General features: G+C 57.4%; 1 protein-coding gene across 3 annotated transcripts; it reads left to right on the forward strand.

Moving 5' to 3' along the window:
- The first annotated feature begins 800 nt into the window (after positions 1-800).
- maf1 (MAF1 homolog, negative regulator of RNA polymerase III) lies at positions 801-11277 on the forward strand. Of its 3 annotated transcripts, XM_031903853.1 has the most exons (9): positions 803-1140; positions 2906-3099; positions 3648-3755; positions 6390-6515; positions 7753-7918; positions 8204-8325; positions 8999-9118; positions 9602-9697; positions 10906-11277. In XM_031903853.1, exons 3-9 carry the CDS (start codon positions 3673-3675, stop codon positions 10925-10927), a joined length of 735 nt encoding a protein of 244 aa, XP_031759713.1. In that variant the 5' UTR covers positions 803-1140; positions 2906-3099; positions 3648-3672; the 3' UTR covers positions 10928-11277. The 3 variants fall into 3 exon arrangements, with proteins under 3 accessions (XP_031759714.1, XP_031759713.1, XP_031759715.1); XM_031903854.1 differs by lacking the exons at positions 9602-9697; positions 10906-11277 and adding an exon at positions 9364-9461 and having other exon boundaries at positions 801-1140; XM_031903855.1 differs by lacking the exons at positions 803-1140; positions 2906-3099 and having other exon boundaries at positions 3667-3751.
- The last annotated feature ends 1329 nt before the right edge of the window (positions 11278-12606 follow it).

Raw genomic sequence — 12606 nt, forward strand, 5'->3', positions numbered from 1 at the left:
TGTTCCACAGTCGGCTGTAGGACTCTCAAGCTAGGGGCTATCAGCCTGAGGTATCTATCCAGACTGCCCCCATAGGGGTGCCATAGGGCTGGCCGGCTGGATTTACTCTGCCCAGACTCCCAAAGAGGTTGGATAAACCGGGGTGCATCCTCTCTTGTTCCTCAGAGTGTACTATCATTTAACATCTGTATATGAGTATTATTACCCTTCATTTGATTGTCTCTGACAATAAACCCCGTTATTATTTGTTTAACTGCAAGAACCTTCTGGTGCCCATTATTTCTAATCTGCACTGCACACAGCTACAGTGAGTTGTAGTTGCACTACACCCTGGTTACTTCCATATAGGGAAGGCCCATCCTGAAGGACTGAGTGGCAGGTACCCCGTGCTCTAACCTACACGAGCCGTGCTGCGACTGTTCTACAGCCAAATAGGGGTTACAGGTACAAAGTTCCCCAAACACAATAAGATAAGGGGGCTTTTGGCCCAGAATACTCCCCCCTGCACTGAGATACAAGTGTAACTAATAAGCTAAACAGGTCTCTTGGGGGAACTGAGACTCACACATTAAAGGGCAACTTCATTAGCAAAGTTATAATAACACATAAAACAAGAGCCCAAACCCCCACAAACGGGTTCAGACTTCACATAACCTGCCTAATTGTGTGCAATGGGCGTGGCTACTAGGGGGCGTGGTCACACACTGTTGATGCACCTGCCCCGCATTTCTATTTGTCCAGCATGGTTCAGCCGTTGGGCGGGATTAGCGGCCGGTACGGGATTGGGCAGCGCTTTGGGCACACAGGGCTGCGCTGTGTAAGAGCCCCACTGGCACTGACTGTGCGATTCACTGCCCCGGGCACAGCTTGCTGCTAGGGCAATACCGGGCAGTACCGGGACACAGGGGGCGGGGCACCAACACACAAGCCTTTATTTATTTGTTCTCTGTCAGAAGTGGGAGGCGCAAACAGAGGAAATAGATTGTGGGCGGAGCTACCACTTCCCAGCTTTTTCCGCCTTGTGGTCGCTCCCACAAGGCTGTTACGTGTTGCGTCACCGCGCTTACGTGCAGGCGTGAGGAGACTTGTGACGTTGTTATTTTCGCAAGAGCGGAGGCTGCGGGGACTGCTCTGTGGGAGGTAACGGCCTGTGGGGCAGCCGGGGGGCCTGTGTTGGTGGGGGCTGCCGGGGGGGCCTGTGTTGGTGGGGGCTGCCGGGGGGGCCTGTGTTGGTGGGGGCTGCCGGGGGCCGTGTTGGGGGGGTGGGGGCAGCCGGGGGGCCGTGTTGGGGGGGTGGGGGCAGCCGGGGGGCCGTGTTGGGGGGGTGGGGGCAGCCGGGGGTCTGTGTTGGGGGAGGCGGTACTGCCGGGGGCCGTGTTTGGGGGGGGGAGGCTGCCGGGGGCTGTGTTTGGGGGGTGGGGCTGCCGGGGGCTGTGTTTGGGGGGTGGGGCTGCCGGGGGCTGTGTTTAGGGGGGCCCGTGTTTGGGGGGGGAGAGGCGGGGCTGCCGGGGGCTGTGTTTAGGGGGGCCCGTGTTTGGGGGGGGAGAGGCGGGGCTGCCGGGGGCTGTGTTTAGGGGGGCCCGTGTTTGGGGGGGGAGAGGCGGGGCTGCCGGGGGCTGTGTTTAGGGGGGCCCGTGTTTGGGGGGGGAGAGGCGGGGCTGCCGGGGGCTGTGTTTAGGGGGGCCCGTGTTTGGGGGGGAGAGGCGGGGCTGCCGGGGGCTGTGTTTAGGGGGGCCGTGTTTGGGGGGGGAGAGGCGGGGCTGCCGAGGGCTGTGTTTAGGGGGGCCCGTGTTTGGGGGGGGAGAGGCGGGGCTGCCGGGGGCTGTGTTTAGGGGGGCCCGTGTTTGGGGGGGGAGAGGCGGGGCTGCCGGGGGCTGTGTTTAGGGGGGCCCGTGTTTGGGGGGGTGGGGCTGCCGGGGGGCCTGTGTTGGGGGGGGTGGTACTGCCGGGGGGCTGCACTTACTGGGATCCCCGCCCCCCTGCTGTCAGTTCAGACTTGGGAAGGCAGGGCGGTTGCTGCAGGTCCCCCCCCCCCCCCAGGTACAGAGGCATTACCCTGCCTGTAGCCTAGTTACTCCCACCTTGTACCCGCCCCTTTACCCTTCCTCTACCCTGTGCCTCCTTATTTACCCCCGGAATGCCCCTGTGCCTCCTTATTTACCCCCAGAATGCCCCTGTGCCTCCTTATTTACCCCCAGAATGCCCCTGTGCCTCCTTATTTACCCCCAGAATGCCCCTGTGCCTCCTTATTTACCCCCGGAATGCCCCTGTGCCTCCTTATTTACCCCCGGAATGCCCCTGTGCCTCCTTATTTACCCCCGGAATGCCCCTGTGCCTCCTTATTTACCCCCGGAATGCCCCTGTGCCTCCTTATTTACCCCCCAGAATGCCCCTGTGCCTCCTTATTTACCCCCCAGAATGCCCCTGTGCCTCCTTATTTACCCCCCAGAATGCCCCTGTGCCTCCTTATTTACCCCCCAGAATGCCCCTGTGCCTCCTTATTTACCCCCAGAATGCCCCTGTGCCTCCTTATTTACCCCCGGAATGCCCCTGTGCCTCCTTATTTACCCCGGAATGCCCCTGTGCCTCCTTATTTACCCCCCAGAATGCCCCTGTGCCTCCTTATTTACCCCCCAGAATGCCCCTGTGCCTCCTTATTTACCCCCCAGAATGCCCCTGTGCCTCCTTATTTACCCCCCAGAATGCCCCTGTGCCTCCTTATTTACCCCCCAGAATGCCCCTGTGGCTCCTTATTTACCCCCCAGAATGCCCCTGTAGCTGCCCCTCCTTGTGCCACAGTTACCCCAGACTACTCATTATCCCTGTTGTACATGTGGGGGGGGGGGGCAGTTAGTGTTGGTGCCACATGAATAACTGGATGGACTAATACATATGAATCTTACAGACATTCCCATCACTGAGAGAGAGAGGGGGGCTGTGCTGGAGCAGAGATGAGCTGGGCCGGCGCTGGGAACTGCACCCCAACAAGTTCTGGGCAAGTTGTGATGGAACCTGAGCAGAGAGCCAGGCCGACCCATTAATCCCACTCTGTGCTACTGTGGGGCTTCTACAGGCAGCAGCTCTGCCCTCTCTGTGCAGGTACGTGTGTGTGTAATGTATGTACTGTATGTACGTGTATGTAGGTGTGTGTGTAATGTATGTACTGTATGTACGTGTATGTACTATATGTATGTACTGTATGTAGGTGTGTGTGTGTGTAATGTATGTACTGTATGTACGTGTATGTAGGTGTGTGTGTAATGTATGTACTGTATGTACGTGTATGTACTGTATGTAGGTGTGTGTGTGTGTAATGTATGTACTGTATGTACGTGTATGTAGGTGTGTGTGTAATGTATGTACTGTATGTACGTGTATGTACTGTATGTATGTACTGTATGTAGGTGTGTGTGTGTGTAATGTATGTACTGTATGTACGTGTATGTAGGTGTGTGTGTAATGTATGTACTGTATGTAGGTGTGTGTGTGTACTGTATGTACGTGTATGTAGGTGTATGTATGTACTGTATGTAGGTGTGTGTGTGTATGTAGGTGTGTGTGTAATGTATGTAGGTAAATACAGGGCTGTGTGTGTATCTAAAGTGCAGTTATCTGACTCTTCATTTACCCCATTTCTACACCTGCAGATATTTTACTTCAGGAACCTTCAACATGAAACTTCTAGAGAATTCACATTTTGAAGCTGTAAACTTCCAGCTGTGCGTGGAAACGGGCGATGCGCACATTATAGGCAGGTTGGTGTGTCAGCTCCTTCTCCCAACTCCTGTGTCTGGGGCTTTTATACACATAGCTAGAATCTCAGCCATAAAGCAGGGCAGGACTGCTGCTTACAATGGGGGGATCAGATAGGATCTGTGCCACTGTGACAGAATGCTCTGTTATACACATAGCTAGAATCTCAGCCATAAAGCAGGACAGGACTGCTGCTTACAATGGGGGGATCAGATAGGATCTGTGCCACTGTGACAGAATGCTCTGTTATACAGATAGCTAGAATCTTAGCCATAAAGCAGGGCAGGACTGCTGCTTACAATGGGGGGGGGGGGGGGGGGATCAGATAGGATCTGTGCCACTGTGACAGAATGCTCTGTTATACAGATAGCTAGAATCTCAGCCATAAAGCAGGGCAGGACTGCTGCTTACAATGGGGGGGGGGATCAGATAGGATCTGTGCCACTGTGACAGAATGCTCTGTTATACAGATAGCTAGAATCTCAGCCATAAAGCAGGGCAGGACTGCTGCTTACAATGGGGGGATCAGATAGGATCTGTGCCACTGTGACAGAATGCTCTGTTATACAGATAGCTAGAATCTCAGCCATAAAGCAGGGCAGGACTGCTGCTTACAATGGGGGGGGGATCAGATAGGATCTGTGCCACTGTGACAGAATGCTCTGTTATACAGATAGCTAGAATCTCAGCCATAAAGCAGGGCAGGACTGCTGCTTACAATGCCACAGTCAGTGATTGGCTGTTCTTTAAAGAATAAGTTAACCTTTTTTTTTTTTCTATCAGTAAAATTACTCTAAACAGCCTCCAGAATGACCTGCCTTGGTCCCAGCAGCCTCTCTGCCCTGGTTCCTCAGTTAGAAGTTAACCCTTTCCTTTGCTTCCTTGTGCAGAGTGAGGCCCCACCCCCACTTCCTGTTCGGGTCTCTCATAAAAAAAAAAACCCCTGCTAATGCCCAGACTGGCTCCGGGCATGCCCAGAATAATGCCCAGACTGGCTCCGGGCATGCCCAGACTGGCTCCTGCTGGCTCCGGGCATGCCCAGAATAATGCCCAGACTGGCTCCGGGCATGCCCAGAATAATGCCCAGACTGGCTCCTGCTGGCTCCGGGCATGCCCAGAATAATGCCCAGACTGGCTCCTGCTGGCTCCGGGCATGCCCAGAATAATGCCCAGACTGGCTCCAGCTGGCTCCGGGCATGCCCAGAATAATGCCCAGACTGGCTCCGGGCATGCCCAGAATAATGCCCAGACTGGCTCCTGCTGGCTCCGGGCGTGCCCAGAATAATGCCCAGACTGGCTCCAGCTGGCTCCGGGCATGCCCAGAATAATGCCCAGACTGGCTCCGGGCATGCCCAGAATAATGCCCAGACTGGCTCCTGCTGGCTCCGGGCGTGCCCAGAATAATGCCCAGACTGGCTCCAGCTGGCTCCGGGCGTGCCCAGAATAATGCCCAGACTGGCTCCTGCTGGCTCCGGGCCCAGAAGGCTCTCTGAATGGACTACAGGTAGCCCAATTGAAGAGAGAACTGAACAGGAAGTGGGGGCGGGGCTTCACTCTGCACTAGGAAGCAAAGGAAACAAACACCTTCTGACTGAGGAACCAGGGCAGAGAGGCTGCTGGGACACAGGTCATTCTGGAGGCTGTTTTGAGTCATTTTACTGATAGAAAATAAAAGCTTTACTTACCCTTTAATGTACAAAGGGGGAGTTTCCCAGAGGCTGCATGGTTTCAGCAGTCAGAGAATGGAGACAGACGCTGCTTTTATCAATACTGTAACTAGTGCTGATGGGAAGGGGATGATTAGAGCAGGGGTCCCCAAACTTTTTAAACAGGGGGCCAGGGGTCCCTCAGACTGTTGGGGGGCCGGACTATAGTTTGGAAAGAAAATGAATTCCCATCCACACTGCACATACCTTATTGTAGTGCAAAGAAACAAGAGCAATACAATGTTTAAAATGAAGAACAATTTTAACCAATATTATATGGAATATATAACCTGGAACAACAATGGCTGAACCCGCGCAGCGCTCTGCTCTACACTATGTCAGCGGCTTTGCTTTCCCATAAAACAATGGCTGGCTGAACCCGCGCAGCGCTCTGCTCTACACTATGTCAGCGGCTTTGCTTTCCCATAAAACAATGGCTGGCTGAACCTGCGCAGCGCTCTGCTCTACACTATGTCAGTGGCTTTGCTTTCCCATAAAACAATGGCTGGCTGAACCCGCGCAGCGCTCTGCTCTACACTATGTCAGTGGCTTTGCTTTCCCATAAAACAATGGTTGGCTGAACCCGCGCAGCACTCTGCTCTACACTATGTCAGTGGCTTTGCTTTCCCATAAAACAATGGTTGGCTGAACCCGCGCAGCGCTCTGCTCTACACTATGTCAGTGGCTTTGCTTTCCCATAAAACAATGGCTGGCTGAACCCGCGCAGCGCTCTGCTCTACACTATGTCAGTGGCTTTGCTTTCCCATAAAACAATGGCTGGCTGAATCCGGGACAGGGGCCACTTAGTCACTTGGCATTGCTCCTTCCCTATGTACTAAACCTGTCTGTCTCTCTCAGGGTTTGGGCCTCTCTCTCTGTGTCTCTCTCTGCCTCACTCTCTCTTGGTCTGTCTCCATTTGTCTCTGACAGGATAGAGAGCTACTCGTGCAAGATGGCGGGGGACGACAAGCACATGTTTAAGCAGTTTTGCCAGGAGGGACAGCCACATGTTCTGGAAGCGCTCTCACCCCCCCAGAGTGGCGCCAGCCCAAGCAGGTAATTCTGTGTGTGTGTGTGTGTGCGCGCACCCTGACGCTCCGTGTGTGTGCGCTCTGACTGGGGGGGTACTTACCTGCCCCGTGTTCCCCAGACTGGGGGGGGTACTTACCTGCCCCGTGTTCCCCAGACTGGGGGGGGTACTTACCTGCCCCGTGTTCCCCAGACTGGGGGGGGTACTTACCTGCCCCGTGTTCCCCAGACTGTGGGGGGGGGTACTTACCTGCCCCGTGTTCCCCAGACTGTGGGGGGGGGGGTACTTACCTGCCCCGTGTTCCCCAGACTGTGGGGGGGGGGGGTACTTACCTGCCCCGTGTTCCCCAGACTGGGGGGGGGTACTTACCTGCCCCGTGTTCCCCAGACTGTGGGGGGGGGGGGGGGTACTTACCTGCCCCGTGTTCCCCAGACTGTGGGTGGGGGGGGGGGGGGTACTTACCTGCCCCGTGTTCCCCAGACTGGGGGGGGGGGGTACTTACCTGCCCCGTTTTCCCCAGACTGTGGGGGGGGGGGTACTTACCTGCCCCGTGTTCCCCAGACTGTGGGGGGGGGGGGGGGTACTTACCTGCCCCGTGTTCCCCAGACTGTGGGGGGGGGGGGTACTTACCTGCCCCGTGTTCCCCAGACTGTGGGGGGGGGGGGGGTACTTACCTGCCCCGTGTTCCCCAGACTGTGGGGGGGGGGGGGGGTACTTACCTGCCCCGTGTTCCCCAGACTGTGGGGGGGGGGTACTTACCTGCCCCGTGTTCCCCAGACTGGGGGGGGGGGTACTTACCTGCCCCGTGTTCCCCAGACTGGGGGGGGGGGGTTACTTACCTGCCCCGTGTTCCCCAGACTGGGGGGGGGGGGGTTACTTACCTGCCCCGTGTTCCCCAGACTGTGGGGGGGGGGGTACTTACCTGCCCCGTGTTCCCCAGACTGTGGGGGGGGGGGTACTTACCTGCCCCGTGTTCCCCAGACTGTGGGGGGGGGGGGTACTTACCTGCCCCGTGTTCCCCAGACTGTGGGGGGGGGGGGGGTACTTACCTGCCCCGTGTTCCCCAGACTGTGGGGGGGGGGGTACTTACCTGCCCCGTGTTCCCCAGACTGGGGGGGGGGGGGTACTTACCTGCCCCGTGTTCCCCAGACTGTGGGGGTACTTACCTGCCCCGTGTTCCCCAGACTGTGGGGGGGGGGGGGTACTTACCTGCCCCGTGTTCCCCAGACTGTGGGGGGTACTTACCTGCCCCGTTTTCCCCAGACTAGGGAAGAGTCAGGGTGCGGATGAGGAGGGGCCCCTGAGTGACAAGTGCAGCAGGAAAACCTTATTCTATCTCATTGCCACTCTCAACGAGTCCTTCCGGCCCGACTACGACTTCAGCGCCGCGCGGGCCCACGAGTTCAGCCGGGAACCCAGTCTCAATTGGGTGAGTGCGACTGACTGTATGGAACGGGAAGGGGGGGGGGAGGGGCAGTATTGGGGGGGTTACACACAGTACTTGGGGGGCTGCAGTAGGAAAGTGAGGGTTAATGAGAGTTACAGCTGTATAACCATTGCCTGCACGGTGCCCCCAGGTGGTGAATGCAGTGAATAGCAGCCTTGTGTCTGTATGGAACTGGGGGGGGTACACAGTACTTGGGGGGCTGCAGTAGGAAAGTGAGGGTTAATGAGAGTTACATCTGTATAACCATTGCCTGCACGGTGCCCCCAGGTGGTGAATGCAGTGAATAGCAGCCTTGTGTCGGCATTAGGGGATGACTTTACCCCCCTGAGGCCCAAGCTCTGGGATGCGGTGGATGAAGAGATTAACTTGCTGGAATGTGATATCTACAGGTGAGCTCCCCAACTGCCCCAGCTATTGCCTCAGCCCCGCCCCAGCTATTGCCTCAGCCCCGCCCCAGCTATTGCCTCAGCCCCGCCCCAGCTATTGCCTCAGCCCCGCCCCAGCTATTGCCTCAGCCCCGCCCCAGCTATTGCCTCAGCCCCGCCCCAGCTATTGCCCCCGCCCCAGCTATTGCCCCAGCTATTGCCTCAGCCCCGCCCCAGCTATTGCCTCAGCCCCCGCCCCAGCTATTGCCTCAGCCCCGCCCCAGCTATTGCCTCAGCCCCGCCCAGCTATTGCCTCAGCCCCGCCCCAGCTATTGCCTCAGCCCCGCCCCAGCTATTGCCTCAGCCCCGCCCCAGCTATTGCCTCAGCCCCGCCCCAGCTATTGCCTCAGCCCCGCCCCAGCTATTGCCTCAGCCCCGCCCCAGCTATTGCCTCAGCCCCGCCCCAGCTATTGCCTCAGCCCCGCCCCAGCTATTGCCTCAGCCCCGCCCCAGCTATTGCCTCAGCCCCGCCCCAGCTATTGCCTCAGCCCCGCCCCAGCTATTGCCTCAGCCCCGCCCCAGCTATTGCCTCAGCCCCGCCCCAGCTATTGCCCCCGCCCCGCCCCAGCTATTGCCCCCGCCCCAGCTATTGCCCCCGTGTTGCCTGCAGTCAGTAATTGGTGCCTGTACCCGACAGTTACAACCCAGACCTGGATTCTGACCCATTTGGGGAGGACGGGAATTTGTGGTCCTTTAATTATTTTTTCTACAACAAAAAATTGAAGAGAATCGTTTTCTTTACCTGCCGCTCCGTCAGGTGAGTTTGTCCCCCCCCCCGTTATGTGCCCTCTGTGCCACCCCCCGTTATGTGCCCTCTGTGCCACCCCCCGTTATGTGCCCTCTGTGCCACCCCCCGTTATGTGCCCTCTGTGCCACCCCCCGTTATGTGCCCTCTGTGCCACCCCCCATTATGTGCCCTCTGTGCCCCTGGGGGTGTCTCACTGCGCCCGCCCCCTGGGGGTGTCTCACTGCTGTCTCTCTGCCCTTCCCCCCCCCCCCCAGTGGCTACACCTACGCTCTCGCTGATACTGGCACAGAGCTGGTACCAACGTGAGGGAGCTCTCGCCCCCTGGGGGTGTCTCACTGCTGTCTCTCTGTCCTCCCCCCCCCCCCCCCCCCCCAGTGGCTACACCTACGCTCTCGCTGATACTGGCACAGAGCTGGTACCAACATGAGGGAGCTCTCACCCCCTGGGGGTGTCTCACTGCTGTCTCTCTGCCCTTCCCCCCCCCCCCCCCAGTGGCTACACCTATGCTCTCGCTGATACTGGCACAGAGCTGGAGATGGATCTGGAGGAGGAAGAAGATGATGAGCCCAACTGTGTTGCGGGGGAGTGGTGAGTGTTGCCCCATTACCCCGCCCTTGGGCGCCCCCCAGGGAACCTGCTCCCACCTCTAAGTACTTGGTAACTCCGGGGGGATTCTCAGAGCTTACACACACACAGCTGCCCTTGGGCTCCCCCCAGTTACTGCCCCCCAGCAAGGCTGAAGAGGAATGTGGGGGGCCCGGGGCACATTGGGGGCTGTATGAATGAAGGAATTGGGGGGGGGGGGGGCCAGGGCACATTGGGGGCTGTATGAATGAAGGAATTGGGGGGGGGGGCAGGGCACATTGGGGGCTGTATGAAGGGGAATGTGGGGGGGCCAGGGCACATTGGGGGCTGTATGAAGGAGAATGTGGGGGGGGGCCCAGGGCACATTGGGGGCTGTATGAATGAAGGGGAATGTGGGGGGCCCAGGGCACATTGGGGCTGTATGAATGAAGGGGAATGTGGGGGGCCCAGGGCACATTGGGGGCTGTATGAAGGGGAATGTGGGGGGCCCAGGGCACATTGGGGACTGTATGAATGAAGGGGAATGTGGGGGGGGGGGGGGGCAGGGCACATTGGGGGCTGTATGAATGAAGGGGAATGTGGGGGGGGGGGGCCAGGGCACATTGGGGCTGTATGAATGAAGGGGAATGTGGGGGGGGCCCAGGGCACATTGGGGGCTGTATGAATGAAGGGGAATGTGGGGGGGCCCAGGGCACATTGGGGGCTGTATGAATGAAGGGGAATGTGGGGGGGCCCAGGGCACATTGGGGGCTGTATGAATGAAGGGGAATGTGGGGGGGGGGGGCCAGGGCACATTGGGGGCTGTATGAATGAAGGGGAATGTGGGGGGGGGGGCCAGGGCACATTGGGGGCTGTATGAATGAAGGGGAATGTGGGGGGGGGGGCCAGGGCACATTGGGGCTGTATGAATGAAGGGGAATGTGGGGGGGGGGGGCCAGGGCACATTGGGGGCTGTATGAATGAAGGGGAATGTGGGGGGGGGGGGCCAGGGCACATTGGGGGCTGTATGAATGAAGGGGAATGTGGGGGGGCCCAGGGCACATTGGGGGCTGTATGAATGAAGGGGAATGTGGGGGGGCCCAGGGCACATTGGGGGCTGTATGAATGAAGGGGAATGTGGGGGGGCCCAGGGCACATTGGGGGCTGTATGAATGAAGAGGAATTGGGGGGCCCAGGCTGCGCCCAGTTTCTGATAGGACCGTATGTTCCAGGCCCCAGCTGATGTGCATCTGAACACGGCGGAGGTTGGCGTTGCTCTTCGGTGGTCCCAGCGCTGACGGCTTCTCCCCCCCCCCCCCCCCCGGCGCATTTCCTGCGCTTCTAAGCTCCCCCCCCGTTTCCCACTCTCTGTTTTTGGACCGTGACGCAGGATTTTCACTCTGGAGGCTTTTTTTTTTTTTTTTTTTTATAGAGGGGCAACTTTTTCAGCTTTTGGATTATTTTCTCAGTTTTCCTGTTGGGAATTCACTGCAGTTCCATCCTGTTCCATTTCTCAGGAATTCTGCCCCAGCCCCCCCCATCCTGGGTCAGTGCCCTGAGCCCCTGTATATCTGCTATCGGCCCCTGACGGATTCTTGGATTTCTATATATATATATATATATATATATATATATATATATATATATATATATATATATATATATATATATATTGGGGTTCCGCTTGAGAAGCTTCTGACACATCAAGCTATGACTACAGGAGTGTGTAAGGCAATAGGAGCAGCCTGTGATGGGAGGAGCAACCCGTGATGGGAGGAGCAATCACACGGCACAAAAGGGGGTACAGGTTCTACCGGCTCTGACTGACATGAGCATTGACCTGTTGGTCCTTAAAGTTCTTTCTCTTATCGTTTGGGTAGATGAAGGCACAGGAAAAATTCATTGGATCAGTTGCATCCCTGTTGGGTGAAGAATGAGAATTGGGGGAAAGGGAGGCACGTGATTGGAGCTGCCCCGTAGGGTCTCCTCCTTGCATAGGTTCCTTCTCTCCGCCCCTGAAATGCTGTATGGTACGGCCCAAGCTCATTAGTCCAACAAACAACGGACTCCTCTGACCCAAAGGCACCTCTGTAGGCCCAACATACCCAGCACAGAATTCACCCTTTGTGTCTATGACCGATTGCACCCCAACAGGAGAAATAACTGATCATTGGTACCATGTTCTGACCCATGTTGGGCCCCACTGATATGTTGGGAAAGAGCCCAAATTGGATTCAGCTAAGCTCCGCCCATGATACAAACCCCACGTTGGTGCTGCTCGTACCCTTTCCTCATGAACTGTGACCTCCCAAATATATTGGGGGGAGTGCTGGGAAAGGGGGTGCAGTGAGAAGTCATGGTTGGGAATATTTGCCTGTGTGTGGGGGGTGTAAGGCCCTGGGGGGAATGTCCCACTCTGCGACCTGTAACTGCTCTGGGGTGGGGTACCGGCCATGGCAGGGACTGTCTCCTCTGTGTGACTGCTTGTGGCTGGGGACTGTCTCCTGTGTGTGACTGCTTGTGGCTGGGGACTGTCTCCTGTGTGTGACTGCTTGTGGCTGGGGACTGTCTCCTGTGTGTGACTGCTTGTGGCTGGGGACTGTCTCCTACACACTGGGGTACAACATGGCCTGTCTCTTACCCCCTGACTGCTTTATTGGGGGGGGGGGGGGTACTTGTGACTGCTATTGGCTGCCTCTTGATGTTTTTATCCCTTTTATTTGAAGATGTTTTGTTGTTAAATATATTAAAGTTTTCTTTACAAAATAGTTGTGTTTAGTGTTTGTGTGGAGGAAACGGAACCTGCACCTCGGGTTTCCCTGGGCCGGGCCCCTGGTACCGCCCCTCTGTATCTCCCCGGGGGCCGGCCGTAGCCCAGGGTACCGCCCCTCTATCTCCCCAGGGGCTGGCCGTAGCCCAGGGGCCGCCCCTCT

The sequence above is a fragment of the Xenopus tropicalis genome, chromosome 6, assembly GCF_000004195.4.
Source record: "Xenopus tropicalis strain Nigerian chromosome 6, UCB_Xtro_10.0, whole genome shotgun sequence".
Classification (NCBI taxonomy): domain Eukaryota; kingdom Metazoa; phylum Chordata; class Amphibia; order Anura; family Pipidae; genus Xenopus; species Xenopus tropicalis.

What these genes read in the sequence shown, in the direction of transcription:
- maf1 (XM_031903853.1), top strand. Translation starts at nt 3,673, where the DNA reads ATGAAACTTCTAGAGAATTCACATTTTGAAGCTGTAAACTTCCAGCTG. An exon ending in TTTACCTGCCGCTCCGTCAG is followed by an intron (nt 9,119 to 9,601) that starts GTGAGTTTGTCC and finishes CCCCCCCCCCAG; the next exon opens with TGGCTACACCTATGCTCTCG. An exon ending in AACTGTGTTGCGGGGGAGTG is followed by an intron (nt 9,698 to 10,905) that starts GTGAGTGTTGCC and finishes CGTATGTTCCAG; the next exon opens with GCCCCAGCTGATGTGCATCT.